The sequence below is a fragment of the Orycteropus afer genome, unplaced genomic scaffold, assembly GCF_000298275.1.
Source record: "Orycteropus afer afer isolate SDZICR_OR568_19922 unplaced genomic scaffold, OryAfe1.0 scaffold00039, whole genome shotgun sequence".
In the NCBI taxonomy this organism is placed as follows: Eukaryota; Metazoa; Chordata; class Mammalia; order Tubulidentata; family Orycteropodidae; genus Orycteropus; species Orycteropus afer.
The window spans coordinates 15793109-15813007 of NW_006921626.1; the positions used below are offsets into that span (position 1 = coordinate 15793109).

Sequence of the window (19899 nt, forward strand, 5' to 3'; positions counted from 1 at the left end):
CCTTCAAGGCTCAGGGGTCCAAGATTATCTTCTGTGTCTGTGTTCATTGGTTTCCCTTTTCTTTGTTGAAGAGGGTCTTTGCAATCCTTCTGCCTAGTCCGCCATCTTGCCAGAAGCCCAGTAGCCTAACTCTTTAACCATAGTGCCACCAGGGCTCCCTACATACTCCATTTAACTTCTACCCAATTTGCCTTGACAGAGAGAATCTACCAATAAAAAGCTACGTGTCCTTAAGAGTTTAATCTGTTCTGAAATTTGGACATTTTCATAGGAATAAACTATAAAAATGATGAGCATGAAAAACATGTAAATTGATTCTGTTCCTGTATTATTTTTTCCTAGTTTAGGTTCTTTATTTTTACATATAATTCCTATGTCTTATTGCTTTACTCCTCATTATATTTTGGAATTAACTTATTGTATGTATTCTTATTTTAAATTACTTAAATCCATGATGGAATGAGGTGAAGAAGAAAGGAATAAATAAATGACTAGAGAAATAACTTGAAGATCAGGAAATATAATCCAGTAGATACTCTGTGCAGTAATGACTGATAGAACTATGTTTGAGGCTTATATATAATTCATAGTCTAACCACCACATGCAGCACCTGTCCCTAAAAAAATGGTTTTAAAATAAGAGTGCTATTTTGCAGCAACCTGTCAGTCCACATCCAATAAAAGGCTATAGGCTTAAATGGGAGGGAAGAAAAAATAAACCCCAGAGCAACAAAATGAAATATACCCACTGAGTGTGACAGGAAAAAACTCATAGTCTATACCTCAAGAATTGGTGCAGTGGTGGTTTAGTGGTAGAATGCTCATCTTCAATGCAGGAGACCTGGGTTCAATTCCCAGCCAGTGAACCTTATGCGCAGCAACCACTAGTCTGTCAATGGAGGCTTGTACATTGTTATGACACCTTTTTCAGTGGAGCTTCCTAATTAGGCTAGGAAGAAAGACCTGGTGATCTACTTCTGAATATGACAGTCACTGAAAACTCTATGGACTACAATGTCCAACTACAACATATTATGTGGATGATGCAAGACCAGGTAGCATTTGGTTTCCTTGTGCATGGGGTCACTATAAGTAGGGGGTCAACTCAACAGCAGCTAACAACATAGCTCAAGAAGTTTAATCTAATGGAAAAAATAAGACAAATAAAAATAAATAAATAATTGGTAATGAATAGTGTACTACATTTTAACGCAGCATATAATAAACTACCAAGTGATACTTCATCACATGTATTGTTTAAATTAGTCAATCTCATTCATATGTACTATATTCAGGGATATATGTAGCTTAGAATGGATCTATATTCCATCACTCTGCTGAGTATTTAGTAGACAGAATTAACTTGATGGCACTGGAATTCATGTCTTTTAGCACTATACAATTTTTCTTCAATTAATCCTTTGATAATTATTTTTTCTCTTCATTTTCTCCATTCTCTAGTTCTAGGATACCTGGTATTCAGATGTTCCAGCTTGTGAGCGATTCTTTAATTTTCCCACTTTCCTCTCCTAGCTTTCCATGTCTTTGGCTTTTTATCGTATTTTCTAGACCATCTCCTCAACTTTATATTCCAACTCTTCTACTGAATTCTGATTTTTAAGTCTACTATGATAGTTTTTAAGGAGACCTCGTGGAATAGTGGTTAAGTGCTTGGCTGCTAACCGAAAGGTGAGTGGTTCAAACTCACCAGCCACTTCGTGGGAGAAAGACAAGCCAGTTTGCCACCTTAAAGATTACAGCCTTGGAAAACCTATGGGGCAGTTCTACTCTGTCCTATACAGGGTCACTATGTGTTGGAATTGACTCAGTGGAAACAGGTTTAGTTTTGGTTTATCATACTATTAATTTCAAAAGATTTTTTTTAATTCTGAGTTTTCCTTTTTATAGCATAATATTCATTTTCAAATACGCCATATTATTGCCTGTCTTCTTCTCAGAAGACATTAATATTTTCAGAGGATATAAATTTGAGGGATGAAGGATTTTCTATTCCTTTACTTTCACCTCTCATAACTTTCTTTTCTTCCATTTCTTCATTTTGGTTTTGGACTTTAATGTTAAAGTTTCCCACCGATGTCAGAGATCCTTGGCTCTCCATTCACATTTCAGACTAGGCTGCTAAAAAGCTAATGGGATTCTCTGTATGACTAGATAATAGGCTTGGCTTCCAATTTCAGAGTTTTCCATTTTTTCACTTAGTCTGTTCATAATTCCTCAGAAAAGACTCTTCCAATCTTCAGTCTGTAAAGCACAAGCCTGGCTACTATCATCCTTGCAGTGAAATTTCAGGGGCAAGGGACTGGAATGTAGTATCAATATTTACTATGTAGAAGTAATACGTCTGGTAAACACTAGTTTCTAGTATGATAAATTTGCCCTCAGCTGGGCATGGTGTCCCCTACTTGAGATACCCTTTGTTAGCAGAAATGGATGGTAACCAGAAGAACTAGATGGTGCCTGACTACCACTGCCAACCACTCTGAAAGGCCGGGATGCCAATAGGGAGGTCCTGGATAAAGTAGGTGGAGAATGTGGAACAAAACTCAAAATAATGAAAATAACCAGGCTTAAAGATCTGATAAACAATGGTGGAACCTTCAAGACTATGGACCTTAGACACCCTTCAAGCATGGAACTGAATTCACTCCTGTGGCTCAGCTTTCAGCCAAACAATAGAGAGGCCTATAAAGTGAACAATAACAACAAGGAGGTGCACATTCCTTAGAACAATCAAGGATTTGAGATCAAAAGAACAGCATTTGCCCATGGATAAAGCTCAGAATAAGCCACCAGAGCTCCCAGAAAAGGAGGAGGAATGGAAAAGGTAAACATAGGGAGGATGTGGGTTGGGTGCTGTTACATTGTAGGGATTGCAATCAAAGTCACGAGACAAAATGTGTATGAATTGTTGAATGAAAACCAATTTGCTCTGTAAATGTTCACCCAAATCACAGAAAGTTTTAAAAAGAAAGAGGGAGAGAGGCCCTTTGTTTTTCTTTATCCTAAGAGGAAACTTCAAATCTTCTACAACAAAAGAGAAGCAGTTACCCCACTGCCCAGAGTAGAAAATGAGATCTGGGTGTATAAAGGTCCCCGAAATTTTCAACCAATACTCTCACACAGGCTCACATTCAATTCTACTTCCAGTACTGATCAATAATAAAAGCTCTAAGACTTTTGGGGAAACTGTAATACAGATCTGGTTGTCTGTTTTTCACACTGCCAGTTTGGTATTTCAATGAGGAACTGTCATAGTTTCTAAAACTTCCAGACCTTTATAGTTATCTTCTCTCCATTTCTCTATTTTGTCCTTATGGGTATATGCTTTTTGATTTTATTTTAAACTTTGCTATGTATTTTTTTAAGTCTCTCTTAATCTACAGTATCCCTTCTCCATCCTCTTCTTTTTCTTACAATGCATACACTGAAAAATCCAGACTGACGATAACCTAGATTTTGCTGTTTTAATACTCATGGTAAATTTTAACAGTGCTCTATATAGTTGGCTGAATAATGGCCTGCCAAAGATGTCCACATTTTAATCCCTGAAACCTGTAAACATGGCAAGAAGTACTTTGCAAATGTGATTAATTAAATGAAGGATCTTGACATAAGGAGATTACTCTGGATTACCCAGTTTACCAAAAAACCAAACTCACTGCTAACGAATCAATTCCAACTCATAGTCGGCAGTAAATCTTTACAGAAGTAGATTGCCCCATCTTCCTTCTGCTGAGCAACTGGTGGGTTTGAACCACCAAGCTTCTGGTAAGCAGTCAAATGCCTTAGGCACTGCACCACCAAAGCTCCTTTGGATTATTCAGTTGGGTCTTATGTAGTAAAAGGAGTTGTTATAAAAGAAAGGCAAAGGGTCAGAGTGAGAGGAGATGTGATGACAGAAGCAGCAGTTGGAGTGATGTCACCCCTGAAAAGGGTCACAAGCCAAGAAATGTAGGCAAAGTCTAGAAGCTGGAAAAAGAAGAGAACAAATTCTTCTCTAGAACCTCCAAAAAGTATAAAAGGTCTGCTGACACCTTGATTTTAGCTTCCTTGGAAGGAAGATTGGGCAATCTACTTCTGTGGAGATACCGCCTCGGAAACCCAAAGAGGGGTCACTATGAGTTGAATCAACTCATGGCAGTCTTTTGGACTTCTGATCTCCATTACTGTAAGATAATAAATTAATGTTGTTTTAAATAACAAAGGCATCACGCTGGGGCAGTGATGAAATGCTCAGCTGTTAACCAAATGGTCAGCTGTTCAAACCTACCAGCCACTCCTCAGGACAAAGATGTGGCTGACTGGTTCTGTGAAGATTTACAGCCTTAGAAACCCTCTGGGCAATTCTACTTTGTCCTATAGGGTATCTAAGAGTCAGAAACAACTAGACAGCAGTGGGCAAAGTTTGTGGTAATTTGTTACAGCAGCAATAGAAAATATACTCTGTCTCCAGGATTCCTGCAAATTAGCAACTGGATCTAGAGACTTATTAGATTCCAAATCAATCACTTCAGCAAGATAAGTGGCCTTGCGTACTTTTTCCTAGAGGCTAACAACCCCTGGTTATCTCTCCTTTTTCTAAAGGCAGCAGGCATCATTGCTGAGGGCTGCCAAGTAGTGATTTTGTCATTTTAACATATTTTTTGTTTCAATTATGAGTTGAAATGTTTTTATAGAGAGATTCATGACTTCATTTACTATTTGGTTACCGTGACATAGTTTATATACAAAGAGCAGAATGTATGTTTGATTCTTTCCCTTAATTTACCAATTTTCACGAAATAAAGTAATTTCCTACCATCCTCAGAAAGTAAATATAAGGTTTGTTTTAAAAACAGCACAATGAATCATGAGTGTAAGCATATTTCAAGAGTTTTAACTGGTTTTGATAATTATTCCTACTGAATTTCAAATTTTCCCAACTTTGAACAATGGCAGACTTTTCAATTTGGTTCCTCAGTCCTTTCAACATAATCCTAAATCTTTGATAGCTCACTTGCTATTTGTATGAAAAGATGAATGAGGCTCATCTTGTACACTTCTGATTTAGTCTGAATTCAATCATTTTTCTAAGAAGCCTGTTTTTCCTCACAGTGGGAAGCAGAATTTGAGGATCATAATCTGTTCAATGGGGATGCTAATTGCCAAGTGTGTTGATCATTGTTTGTAGCCCTTTTCACTGCACAGTTTCTCTTGCTCTCTTTCTCCCAGTGCACATGTATGTGTGTAAAACAATGAAATACCTCATTTCATACTAATATTTCCAACTCAAATTCAAGACAAAAGGGTTTTTAGTTATTATCTTTTATATTAATCAGTAATTGCTTTCTTCCACACTGAGAATTCCAATTCTCAAGGACACAAGGAGTGACAGAATTAGAATATGCCATAATTACTCATTTGCTTCATTTCACAGTACAAATGCAATAATCTCAAAGTAACAATACTTATATTACCACTACCAATTTGATTACTGAAAAATTTGCATAAATTAAAAAGAAATATACTCATGACCATATATAAGGATGGCAGACAATATTTCTACACATGTACTTATTTGTATGTACTGTAAGAATGTCCATATATATAATGGAGATAACAAGAGACAAAGTTATGATAACTTGTTGTTGTTGTTGTTGTTGCTATGTGCCGTCAAATTGGACCCGACACATAGCAAACCCCCCTTGGGTTTCCAAGGCAGTATCACTATGGAAGTAGATTGCCCCATCTTCCTTCAAGGAGTTCAAACTCACCAGCCTTCTGGTTAGCAGTCAAGTGCCTTAGGCACTATGCTAACAGAGCTCCCTGATAGCTTCTTAGCCAAAGCCAATCACCCTGAGAGAGTGAACTGCTGAAACTGTGGGCTCACGACCATGGTTGCAGGGGATGTCTGGCTCAACTGACATAACATACTACATAAAAACGTTGTTCTACATCCTACTTTGGTGAGTAGCAACTAGGATCTTAAAAGTTTGCAAGCAGCCATCCAGATACAATAATAGGTCTCTCCTCGACCACAGCAAAGATGAATGGCAAAAACGAAAAACACATGGAAACAATTAGTCCAAGGGAATAGTGGATCATGCAAACCTCGGCCCATATGACCATGAGACCACAAGAACTAGAAGGTGCCCAGCTACCACTGACAACCACTCGGAAAGGCATCAGTGCAGGAGATCCTGGATAGAATGGAAGAACAATGTGGAATAAAACTCAAAATCATGAAAAAGACCAACTTTACTAATATGATGTAGCCTGGTGAGAGTCCCAAGACTATGATCCTTAGCTACCACTCAGATATGGAACTGCTCACTAACAGACAAGCATATGGGGGAACATTTACATCAGGTAGATACACTCCTTAGAATGATCAATTGTGGGAGAACAGAAGGGCAGTATTTGCACAGGGAGATAGCTCAGGGGGCAGGAATGCATAAGAAAGAAGGACACAGGGAAGAGATAACTACAGGGAGGAAGTGCGAAGACAGCTATTACACTGTGGCGAACTGCAATCAATGTCATGAAACAAAATGTGTATCAACTACTGTATGGAAAATGAATTTGCTCTGTAAACTTTCACCCAAATCACAATAACTTTTTTAAAATGTATAAATCATCCCAATTATCACCACTATTTTCATAATTGTATAGTAAGTTCACGGTTAGTCATTATTTTAAGCCTTTTTCTGTTTCAGTTCTACCGTGATTATTTAATGAGCATCACCAGTCCTTAAGATGATCTTTCTAATCACTTTTGTTGTCTGAAGCTCATTCTCAAATAAATTAATAAATTCCTCAGGAAGAACACATGGTAACATTTCCCATTTAGGCAACTTACTGAAAGTTGGTAACACTTGAATGTGCTCTTTCTACCTGAAGGAGCTCTGGTGGTGTAGTGCCTAAGGCATTTTACTGCTCACCAGAACGTTAGCGGTTCAAATCCACCAGCCACTCTGCAGAATAAAGATGGAGCAATCTACTCCTGTAAAGATTTACCACCTCAAAAACCCACAGGGGGTCGCTGTGAGTTGGAATCAATTCGACAGCAGTGAGTTTGGTTTTTCTGTCTTTCTACCTAAAGTTTTTATTCACTTTTTTTGGGGGGAGGGAGATCTTAGGTATGTAATGAATTGCCTTCTGTCATAAACTGTGTTGTTGAACAGCCTGAAGATAAACTAGTTTATTTTCCTTTGTAAGTCACTTGCTCTTTTTAACTCAAAATACTCACATGAGTTTTCCTTTTTCTTTTTAATTTGAAGGTCAGAAAAATTACTAAAATTTGTTTAAACAATTACTTTAACATTTTCTCATATATATGATATGGCTTTTAATATGCAATTTTAAATCTTTTTCTTATTTCAAGAGTTTTCTTGCATAACAATGTTTAGTATTTGTTCTGTTCACTGGTTTCAACTCCCTTCATACCACACCACTCCTAATTATCCATATGTTGAATCTTCTATGCTTGTCATCAAAATTTAACACGTTTTCCTCATTTTTCATTCCCTTCTGCCATTCTTCTTGCTTTTTCAAGTTTTCTGCCACATCACTAATTATCCATATGTTGATTCTTCCATGCTTGTGTTCAAAACTTACACATTTTCTCCATTTATCATCTCTTTCTGCTTTTCTTAAGGAGCACTGGTGCTGCAATAGCTAAGGTATTCATTCAACTGCTAATCAAAGGTCACTCTGAACCCACCAGTCATTCCACAGGAGAACGATGCAACAACGTGCTTACATAAAGAATTATATACTTGGAAACCCTATGGGGTGGTTCTACTCTGTCCTATAGGTTCACTGTGAGTTGTAATGGGTTTGGTTTGATTTTTTAGCTAACAAACTGAACACCAATCCTGCTCTGAGCTTAGTTAATATGTTAACAAATAAGTTGGGTTTTTCTCCAACATAAAATTATGGCTTACTTTATCATAACTCAACACTTGACTGATCCTTTGAACAACCTGAGTCAGACATACCATGTAATGCTAATAAGTTATTAGAAATAACCTCTACTCCCAAATTTTGCATAAAAGGAAATTAATGATTGAAGAGAAAGGGCACACCCTTAAATATAAACTACCTATTCGGCAAATCAAAAATGGATATTCTGGCATTCCAACTTTAAATTGAAAATTAAAATGCATCTATGGCAAAGTCTAAAACCTGAGTTGTTGGATGACTGAACTGAAAATATTTTATGACTTCCAAAAGAGTATTTCAATAAATATAGGAAATATAGGAAAAGCTAATATTTCTTTATATTGTACTTTTCTAACTATACTTTTAAATAAAGTGATATCTTTAACATTAAAAGTAAATGGTGGTACAGTCATTAAGAAATGGGATGTTCACTGGCAAGTGTACAATCTGAATCTCAGCTCCATGGGAGAAAGATGTGGCAGTCTGCTCCTATAAAAATTACAGCCTTGGAAACTCTATGGGGCAGTTCTACTCTAATTTACAGGGTCCTGATGAGTTGGACTTGACTCAATGGAAATAGGCTTGGCTTTAGATCTATGGTTTCACCCAAAATAGTAAGTAGAATACTGAGAAAACAGCAGGTACTGAAAAATATCTTCATAATGAATGAATGAATGCATTTACAAACTAAAAATTGAGATAACCATTTGTCCAACTTACATACATGTATGAAGCAAAAATATTTTCTTAAATTTCACTTTTTTTCTGAGATTGTTAATTTAAGAAAAAGAACCTATTATTTAACATAAAAACAAGCAAGGTCCAAAACTACCACCTCTAAAACCTCAGGATACTGTTATCCACAGAAAAAAGATAAATGTTTGTCTGAATGAATCAGTAAAGACATTATGTAATTATATATAAAGAGAAAGATTATTTACTTTTATTTTCCATAAGACACCTACACTATGCTCTCATGATGTTCCACCTAACCTCTGACTGATTCTCCTTAGTTTATTTTGTTGGCTCCCCCTATTCCAAACCAAAAAAAAAAAAAAAAACCCAAACCCCACTGTCAAGTTAATCCCAACTCATGGAAACCCCACGTTTCAGTGTGGAATCTCTTCATGGGGTTTTCTTGGCTTTTATCTTTACAGGAGGAGATCACCAGGACTCTCTTTCATGGTACTGCCTAATGAGTTCAAACTGTCAATCTCTAGGCTAGTCAAAAAAAACAAAACAAAACTCACTGCCATCGGACCGGACTCATAGCGACCCCTCCTTGGGTTTCTGAGGCGGTATCATTATGGAAGTAGACTGCCCAACCTTCCTTCCGAGGAGTGGCTAGTGCGTTTGAACCGCCAGCCTTCTGGTTAGCAGTCAAATGCCTTAGGCACTACACCACCAGAGCTCCCTCTAGGTTAATACTTGAGTGCAAACCACTTAAACCACCCACGGGCCTCTTCCTACTCTACCTAGTCTCTGAACACTGGTGTATCTCAGGGCTCAGTCTTAGACCCTCTGCAATATTCACTCAGTTTCATTAACAGGACTCAGCTTATCACATGATTTACCTATCATCTACATATTATTAATATTCAAATACTTGAATGCTAGGTCCCAGCCTTATAGACAATAAAACAAATTACTTCCTGCAAACCCAATCCAAACCCACTGATGTGATTCCCACTGATAATAAAATTCAACATGGAGCAGAACTGCCCCATAGGGTTTCCAAAGTTGTAAATTTTTATGGAAGCACACTGCTTCATCCTTCTCCTGCAGAGTGGCTGGTGGGTTCAAATCACCAATGCTTCTGTTAGCAGAGGAATATCTTACCCCGACACCACCAGAGCTCCTTCTGCAAACACAGGAGCCTTAATGAAATTGGAATCCCCAAGGAATTCATCCAAATGTACTACAGATGAGATAAATTGGAAAGACTTCTTGGGGTTGGTTTCTAGATCTCAGACGAGGCTTCACTGTTCTTCAAAAAAAATTTTTTTTCTTTGTGACATTATTGTTATTAGATGCTGTCAAGTCAGCTCCAAATCACAGCCACCCTATGTACAACAGAACAAAACCAACCTCACAATCTTTGCTATACTTGAGATTATTGTTGTAGCCACCGTGTCAATCCATCTTTTTGAGGGCTTTTCTCTTTTTTACTAACCCTCCACCTTACCAAGCATGATATCCTCCTCCAAGGAATGGTCTCTTCTGACAACATGACCAAAGTATGTGAGACAAAGTCTAGCCACTGTCGCTTCCAAGGAGCATTTGAGCTGTACTTCCATGACAGATTTGTTAGTTGTTCTGGCAGGCCATAATATCTCCTGTATTCTTCACCAACACCACAACTCAAAAGCCTCAACGCCCTTTCAGTCTTCTTTATTTACTCTTCACCCTTTTATGCATATGAAGCTATTGAAAATATCATGGCTTGGGTTAGATGCACCTTAGTCTTCAAAGAGACTCAAAGTGCAATTCAGCACTCGAAAGAGGTTTTTTGCAGGAGATGTGCCCAGTGTAATACATTGTCTGATCTCTTGATTTCTGCTTCCATTGATGTTGATTGTGGAATCAAGTAACATGAAATCTTTGACACCTTCAAACTTCTCTCCATTTATTGTGATGCTGCTTATTGATACAATTGTGAGGGTTTTCATTTTATGTTGAGGTGTAATCCATACTGAAGACTTGTAATTTTTAATCTTCATCATTAAGTGCTTCAAGTCATCCTCACTTTCAGTAAGCAAGGTTGTGTCATCTGCATACTGCAGGCTGTTAGTAAGTCTTCCACCAATCCTGATGCTGCATTCTTCTTCATATAGTCCAGCTTCTGGGATTATTTGCTAAGCATACAGATTGAGTAAGTATGGTGAAAGGATACAACCCCGATGCACACCCTTCCTGATTTTAAACCACACCATATACAGCCTCCTGATCTATGTACAGGTTCCTCATGAGCACAATGAAATGTTCTGGAATTCTCATTTTCTCAATGTTATCCATAATTTGTTATGATCCACACAGTCAAATGCTTTTGCATAGTCAATAAAACACAAGTAAACATCTTTCTGGTATTCTTTGCTTTTAGCCAAGATCCATCTGACATCAGCATGTCCTCTTCTGAACCCAGCATGTATTTCTGGAAGTTCCCTCTCAATATACTGCTGCAACCATTTGAATTATCTTCAGCAAATTTTGCTTGTGTGTCATATTAATGATATTGTTCAATAATTTCCACATTCTGTGGCATCATCTTTTTTTGTAATGGGTACAAATATGGATCTCTTCCAGTCAGTTTGGCCAGGTAGCTATCTTCTTCCAAGTTTCTTGGCATAGACATTAAGTGCCTCCACAATTGCATCCATATGTTGAAACATCTCATTGGGTATTCCGTCAATTCCTGGATCCTTGTTTTTTGCCAATTTCTTCAGTGCAGCTTCAACTTCTTCCTTCAATACCATTGGTTTTTGATCATATACCACCTTCTAAAATAGATGAACATCAACCAATTCTTTTTGCTGCAATGACTCTGTGTATTCCTTCTATCTTCTTTTGATGTTGCCACTGTCATTCAATATTTTTCCCATAGAATTTTTCAATATTGTACCTTGAGGCTTGAATTTCTTCAGTTCTTTCAGCGTGAGAAATGCCAAGTATATTCCTCCCTTTTGGTTTTCTAACTCCAGGTCTTTGCACATTTCATTATAATAACTATGTCTTCTTGAGCTGCTCTTTGAAATTTTCTGTTCAGCTCTTTTACCTTGTCATTTCTTCCATTTGCTTTAGCTACTCTCCAATCAAGAGCAAGTTCCAGAGTCTCTTCTGATGTCCATTTTGGTCTTTTCTTTCTTTCCTGTCTTTTTAATGATTTTTGCTTTCTTCATGGATGATGTTCTTGATACCATCCCACAACTCATCTGTTTTTTGATCACTGAAGTTCAATGCATCAAATCTACTCTTCAGATGGTCTCTAAATTCAAGTGGGATATATTCAAGCTCATATTTTAGCTCTCATAGACTTCTTTTAACTGTCTTCAACTTCAATTTGTACTTACATATGACCAGTTGATGGTCTGTTTCACAGTCCGGTGCTGGTCTTATTTTGGCTGAAGATATTGAGCTTCTCCATTGCCTCTTTCCACAGATGTAGTCAATCTGATTCCTGTGTATTCCACCTGGTGAAGTCCATGTGTATATACTGCCACTTATGTTGTTGAAAAAAGGTATTTGCAATGAATAAGCCGTTGGTCTTGCAAAATTCTATCATGTGATCTCCAGCATCATTTCTATCACCAAAGCCGTATTTTCCAATTACCAGTGATTCTTCTTTGTTGCCAACTTTTGCATTGCAATCATCTGTAATAATTAATACATCTTGATTGCATATTTGGTCAGCCTCAGACTGTAGAAGTTTGTAAAAATCTTTAATTTCCTCATCTCTCACTTGGGTGGTTGGTGAGTAAATTTGAATGTAGCAGTATTAACTGGTCTTCCCTGTAGGCATATGGATATAATCCTATCACTGACAGCACTGTACTTCAGGATAGAAGTATCTTTTAAGTATTCTTGAAACATTCTTTGTGACAACAAATGACACACCATTCCTCAATTTGTCATTCCCGGCATAGTAGATCCTATGTTTGTCTAATTCATAATGGCCAAAACAGATCATTTCATCTGGTAGCATAGTGCCTAAGGCACTTGACTGCTAACCAGAAGGCTGGCGGTTCAAACCCACCAGCCACTCCTCGGAAGGAAGGTTGGGCAATCCTACTTCCGTAGTGATACTGTCTTGGAAACCCAAGGAGGGGTCGCTATGAGTTGGGGCCGACTCGACAGCAAATAACAACAACAACAACACAATGCCTAAGGTATCAATCTTTATGTGCTCCATTTCATTTTTGACAACCTCCAACTTTCCTAGATTCATATTTCGTACATTCCATGTTCCAATTATTAATGGATGTTTGCAGCTGTTTCTTCCCATTTTGAGTCGTGCCATATCAGCAAATGGTGGTCCCATCCATGTCATTAAGGTCAACTCTACTTTGAGGAACCAGCTCTTCCCCAGTCGTATTTTGAGTGTCTTCTGACCTGAGGGGCTCATCTTCCAGCACTACATCAGGCAGTGTTTCAGGGGTTCTCATCAAGTTTTCCAGTAATATATCAGAAAGCATTTCACTGCTATTAGTAAGGTTTTCACTGGCCAATTCTTTGAGAAGTAGATGGCCCCTTTCTTCTTCCAAATCTGTCTTAGTCTGGAACTCCACTGAAACCTGTACACCATGGGTGACCCTGCAAGTACTTGAAATACCGATGGAGTAGCCTCCAGACTCACAGCAACAGGCACGGCACCACAATATGACAAACTGACAGATGAGTGGTGGTATTTACATATAGTCATCTCAGTTTTCAAGGCCTCACCATTAAAGGCTTTGCTTATATGCAATATGATGTTACGCAAAGATTATAAATTCTGAAGCAAACTGATTTAGACTTTAGTCTAGGCTACCCTACTTACCAACCAATGTCTCTGAGTCTGGGCCTCCTCATAGGGAGCAACATCCATTTTAGGATAACATCTAAACACAGAATTATTCTTAGAATATAATATTTTAAATCCATAGTACATAATAACAGTTAAATTACTACTAGAACTGATGATTATAACTCAAATTTTAGAACTCAAGCCTCTGAGCTCATTATAATTTGCTTGCATTACTCATTTAGTACTTCACAGCTTGGACTCTCCGTCTTTTATAATTATGTCCTAAACAATTATTTAACTTGTGTTATTTCAATTGTTATCTATTTTATTTTGTGTCCCCAGACAGATTGGAAGCTTTGTATGTTACACCTGCTACTAAAATTCCACAGCACAACTGTATTTACAAAAGAGGATTCAATAAATTTATTCCTTAGTAAAACATCTGCTGCAAATAGATATTTTATCCAGAAAACAGGAACCACATTTTAAGCAGCCTAGTGAAATAACAGAAAATGTCCACTAAAGGGTAAAGGGAGACAGAAGGAAGGATGGAGAAGAGGTACAGAAGTAGGAACAGAGGATGTATGTATGTATATGTGTGTGTGTATGCACGTGCATGTGGCACACACGTATGAAAGACAGAATGTCTATGTAAATTCTAATAACAGAGAAACTAGAAATGTCTCAATGTTTAATCTACATAGGTATGAGATCTAGAAGACAGATTATTACATGTGGCTCTAAAAGTAAAACCTGAACCAATGATTATGAGAAAAAGAAATTCAGGCTTAACATCAAGTAAAATTCTGTAATTAAAAATGTCCAACAATGGAACAAATAGAATTCACTTAACATGAAGTACTTTGTAATCAGAGATACCTAAGTAGACCTCCCAGTTGAAATGGTTTGCAATCCACATATCAATATTGAAATGATATCTATCACAAACTTAGCAGAATGGAGTGTAGCAAGTACCTCATATTTACTGTCCTTAATCTAAATGAGGAATTTTCAGAAGCAATCACTCTTTGTCAAGAATTTAGATATGCCTTAGGGTAAAATCTCTTTGTACTCAAAAAGGTAAAGACTAAATGTTTGGTAAACTAACATTCTTCTAATGTTTAATGAAATGACATTTTTGTAAGTTTTTTTTTTTAACTTTTATTTGCATTTTATTTTATGCTGAATTTACTCCCAAGCCATAAGCTTCTGTTTCTTCAGTTTCTTCTGGGACATCTTTTTCTTTTGTGCAGCCTCCTCTTCCCGTTTAGGAACAATTTGCTCCTTTTCAGTAAGGATCATCTCAATGTGGCAGGGAGAGCTCATATATGGATTGATTTGACCATGAGCTCTGTAAGTGCGGTGGCTTATCTTGGGGGCTTTGTTCACCTGGATGTGCTCAATGACCAGAGAATCTACATCTAAACCCTTAAGTTTTGCATTACTCTCTGCATTTTTAAGCATGTGCAGCAAAAATTCAGCACTTTTTGGGCCATCAACCCTGTGTCCAATCCCATAGTTTGGCCCAGCACACCTACCAACTTCACCATTGTAACGTCGGAACGGCACACATTACTTCTGCAAAGTGACATCTTGCAAATACTTGGTGGTTTTTTGGATATGCATACCCTTAATGGGTATGGGAAGTTTCATGGGTATTCTTAAAATTGACCCAAAGATTTGAACCTCTTGATTTGCATGATTTTGTGGGGTTTTCTGGGTCAAGTGAGTAGCAAACCATTTTGCAAAATCACCATAGGCTGCTTACAGGGAAGAGCTTTGTAAGTATTTTTAAATGGCAAATCTCAGGACCTTGGGTTACTGTTTGAATAATGAAAAAGCACTTTGGTTTCCCATTCACTCTGGAGACCACAAGAGTGCAGTTGTGTGCTGGGGCACAAAAATATGATTTTAACAAGCCCTATGATTTTGATGCATGTTAAACTTTTAAAACAACAATTTAACTTCTCTCTACCAGTGCAGCACCCCTTTACTTACTTCTCTTCAACATCTCTTTTTCTTTCTCACAGTTTGCTCAAAGTATTTTCTTATTTGAATGATTAATTCACCAATGATTTTGCTATCATTTCCCATTTTCTTTAATTTTAAAATGTGAAGCTGTTTTTAAACCACCCAATACATTTAAAAAGTATTTATCACACAAAAATTATTACAAACTGTTTACAAAGAAAGGGATCTTTAACTTCTATCAATAGGTAAAATAATTCTATTTAAGAAACAATTTTGCTAATAGGCCCACCTCTCTCTTTTCACTTTATTCTAAATCATATACAATATAACCCACATTTGTGGACAAATTTTTAAATAAATCATTATATGTGTCAAGTGGTGTAATTATTATTCTTTGGCCATCAAAATGATCACTTTCCAGGAAAAATATCTTTATTTTGGCATTTATTCCATCCTTGACATTATTTTCTTAAGAAACAAAAAATATATAATATTGGTCTTAGGAAGTGAACCTATGATTTATGGCCTAGTACTCTGGCTAATACCAGCATATGAGATTTAGTTATAAGAAAACTGGTCAGTGCATACTTCTTCTGTAAAGGAAAATGATACACAACTTTAAATAACAGCATTTTCTTAGAAGCATTCTGTAGAAATTCTGCCTGGAAGTTGAAACTTTAAGATAATCTACATATATACATATATATGGATATAAGCAGGTCCATCAGTTCTTTAATGCTGAAAAATAATGACAATAACAAGAATTAAAACCATCTCAAAATAAATTATCTTGATTGACAAGAGAAATGTATCTGAGACCATAACAAATTTGGTAAAAATAGATCTCAGCTTCTAAAATTACCTGATAAATCTGATAAGCCAAATGCAGGACCATCTTACTTACCTGTGTACATAATGTAGTTGATGAACTGAATCAATTGCTATCACCATCTCAGCCAAGTAAAATCGAGCCATCTCTTCAGGCAATCTGTCTTCAAATTTGCTGAGCAGAGTAAGCAAATCCCCACCAACATAATAATCCATAACCAGGTACTGGGAATGAAAAAATAAAACATACTCAATGAATAATAATATAATGAAAAGTTAATCTAAGGTCCAATAGCACTGAGTCAAACAGTTACATGGTTGATTAATAAGAAGCTATGTAAGATGATCATCAGCAGTCATTTCTAGACTTTTAAATTACACAGGACAGTAAAATACAATAAAAAATTGAGGCAGGAGACAACACAGGACTATCATCCTTTTGTTGGTGGTGTATTTTGCAATGTAAGAAAATTAAAAAGTATCATCATCATCATCATCACTAACAACAAGACTACAAAGTTTCACCAACATTTCATAGAACTCTGAACATTTTAACTATCCAAGAAGTAAAAGGGGAGGGAAAAATTTAGATTATACAATTGTCCTTTATGTTAAATAAATTCTTTTTCTTCATCATTGCATTCTCTTTATCTTGAACTATTAAGAACTTTTTTATAATCACCACCAGATCATGGATCAACACTTAGAAACCACTCATATATAGCATATAGTAATTCTCACCATACATTTATTTCTTTTCCTATTTTCTGAAAACGTGTCAATCCTAGAATGTACTTTTCTCAAGTATATGTAAACAGAAGTCAACTAATTTCAGATGTGGACCCTTAAGGACATGAGTATATGTGCATTGGGAAAAAAAAAGATTAGAAATATACATCAAAATATTGATAGAGATTATCTCTGATGTGTTAGATTACAGATTATGGTGTAACTTTTTATTATTTCCTGGATTGTTTTACATAAATGTATTATATGTACACATGCATATGTGTATACATTATATTATATTATATCATTGTTGTTGCTCTTAGGTGCCATAAAGTCGATTTCAACTCACAGCAACCCTACATACCACAGAACAAAACAAAGTCCAGTCTTGCACCAGCCATACAATCCTTGCTATGCTTGAGCTCATCTTTGCAGTCACTGTGTCAATACATCTCCTTGAGGGTCTTCCCCTTTTTTGCCGACCCTCTACTTTACCAAGCATGATATCCTTTTCCAGGGACCGGTCCCTCTTGAAACATGACCAAAGTACGAGAGATGAAATCTGGTCATTCTCACTTCTAAGGAGCATTCTGGCTATACTTCCTCCAAGACAGATTTTTTGTTCTTCTGGCATTCCATAGTATGTTCAATATTCCTCACCAACACAATTCAAATGCATCAGTTCTTCTGTGGTCTGCCTTATTCACTGTCCAGCTATCATATACATATAAGGCTACTGAAGAGATGATAGCTTGGGTCAGGGTCACCTTAGTCTTCAAAGTAACATTTTCTCTTTAACACTTTCAAGAGGTATTTTGCAGAAGATCTGTCCAATGCAGGAATATGTCCTTTGATTTTGTGACTACTGGTTCCATGGGCACTGACTGTGGATATAAGTAAAATGAAATCATTGACAACTTCAATCTTTTCACAATTTATCATGATGTTGTTAACTGATCCAGTTGTGAGGATTTTTGTTTTCTTTATGTTAAGATGTAATCCATAAAGAAGGCTATTGTCATTGATCTTCATCAGTAAGTATATTAAGTCTTCTCAGCTTTCAGCAAACAAGGTCTTCTCATCTGCCTATCACAGGTTGTTAATGAGTTTCCCTCTAATCCCAATTCCATGTTCCTCTTCATATAGTCCAGCTTCTCAGACTGTTTTCTCAGCACACAGATTGAGTAAGTATGGTCAATGGATATACCCCTGACACACATCATTCCTGATTTTAAACCATGCACTATCCCTTGGTTCTATTCAAATGACTGTCTCTTGATCTATGTACAGGTTCCTCATGAGCACAATTAACTGTTCTGGAATTCCATTCTTTACAATATTATCCACACTTTGTTATGATCCACACAGTCAAATAACTTTGACAGTCAATAAAACACAGGTAAACATCTTCCTGATATTCCTTACTTTTTGCCAAAATCTATCTGACATCAGCTGCAATAGCCCTCATTCCACATTATCTTCTGAATCCAGCTTGCATTTCTGGCAGTTGTCTGTCTAGGTACTGCTGCAATTGCTTTTTAATTATCTTCAGCAAAATTTTACTTGCATGTGACATTAATGATATTGTTCAATAATTTCCACATTCTGTTGGATCACCTTTCCTTGGAACGGGCACAAAAATGGATCTCTTCTAGTTGGTTGGCCAGGTACCGTCTTTCAAATTTCTTGGCACAGACTTATGCACACTTTCAGTGTTGCATCTATTTGTTGAAAAATCTCAATTGGTATTCTGTCAATTTCTGGAGCCATGTTTTTTTGTTGTTGTTGTTGTTTGTTTGTTTTTTGGTTTTTGCCAATTCCTTCAGTGAAACTTGGCCTTCTTTTTTCAATACCACCATTGGTTCCAGATCACATACTAACTTCTAAAATGGCTGAACACTGACCAATTCCTATAGTGACACTGTGTATTCTTTCCATCTTCTTTAACTTGAGGCTTGAGTTTTTTCTTCAATTCTTTCAGCTTGAGAAAGGTTGAATGTGTTCTTCCCTTTTGGTCTGCTAACTCCAATTCTTAGTACATTTCATTACAATTTGTATTCTCAAGCTACCCTTTGAAATGTTCTGTTTTTTACTTTACCAGATCTTTTACTTTACCGTTTCTTCCATTCACTTTAGCTACTGCCTGTTCAAGAGCAAGTTTCAGAGTATTTTCCGACATACATTTTGGTCTTTTTGTCCTTTCCTGTCTTTTTAATGATCTTTTGTTTCTTCATGTATGATGTTCTTGATGTCATTGCACAACTTGTCTGGTCTTATCATTGTTGTTGTTGTTGTTGTTGTTGTTGTTATGTGCTATCGAGTCGGCTCAGACTCACAGCGACCCCTCCTTGGGTTTCCGAGGCAGTATCACTACGGAAGTAGGATTGCCCAACCTTCCTTCCGAGGAGTGGCTGGTGGGTTTGAACCGCCAGCCGTCTGGTTAGCAGGCAAGTGTCTTAGCCACTATGCTACCAGAGCTCCGTCTTATCATTAGTCTTATCATTAGTATTCAATATATCAAATCTATTCTTCAGATGATCTCTAAATTCAGATGGGATATGCTTATGGTCGTAATTTGACTCTCGTGGAATTCTTAAAATTTTCTTCAACTTCAACTTCAGCTTACATATGAACAATTGGTGGTCTGTTCCACGGTTGGTCCATAGCCTTTTTCTAACTGTTGATATTAGGCTTCTCCACTGTCTCTTTACACATATGTAGTTGATATGATTTCGATGTATTCCATCTGGCAAAGTACATGTGTATAGCTGCTCTTTATGTTGTAGAGAAAAGATATTTGCAATCAATTAAGTCATTTGTCTTGCAAAATTCTATCATATGATCTCCGGCATTATTTATATCACCAAGGCCATATTTTTCAACTATTGATGTTCCTTTGTTACCAACTTTTGCATTTCAAACACCAG

General features: G+C 36.8%; 1 protein-coding gene and 1 pseudogene across 1 annotated transcript in view; both read right to left on the reverse strand.

The window, feature by feature from the left end:
* Positions 1-19899, reverse strand: part of CDC42BPA (CDC42 binding protein kinase alpha) — a 774086-nt gene that overhangs the window by 381701 nt on the left and 372486 nt on the right. The window contains exon 5 of the mRNA XM_007936985.2: positions 16320-16468. Within this exon, the coding sequence (XP_007935176.1) occupies positions 16320-16468 (149 nt within the window). The remainder of the gene's footprint in view (positions 1-16319; positions 16469-19899) is intronic.
* Positions 14633-15185, reverse strand: LOC122149658 (annotated as a pseudogene).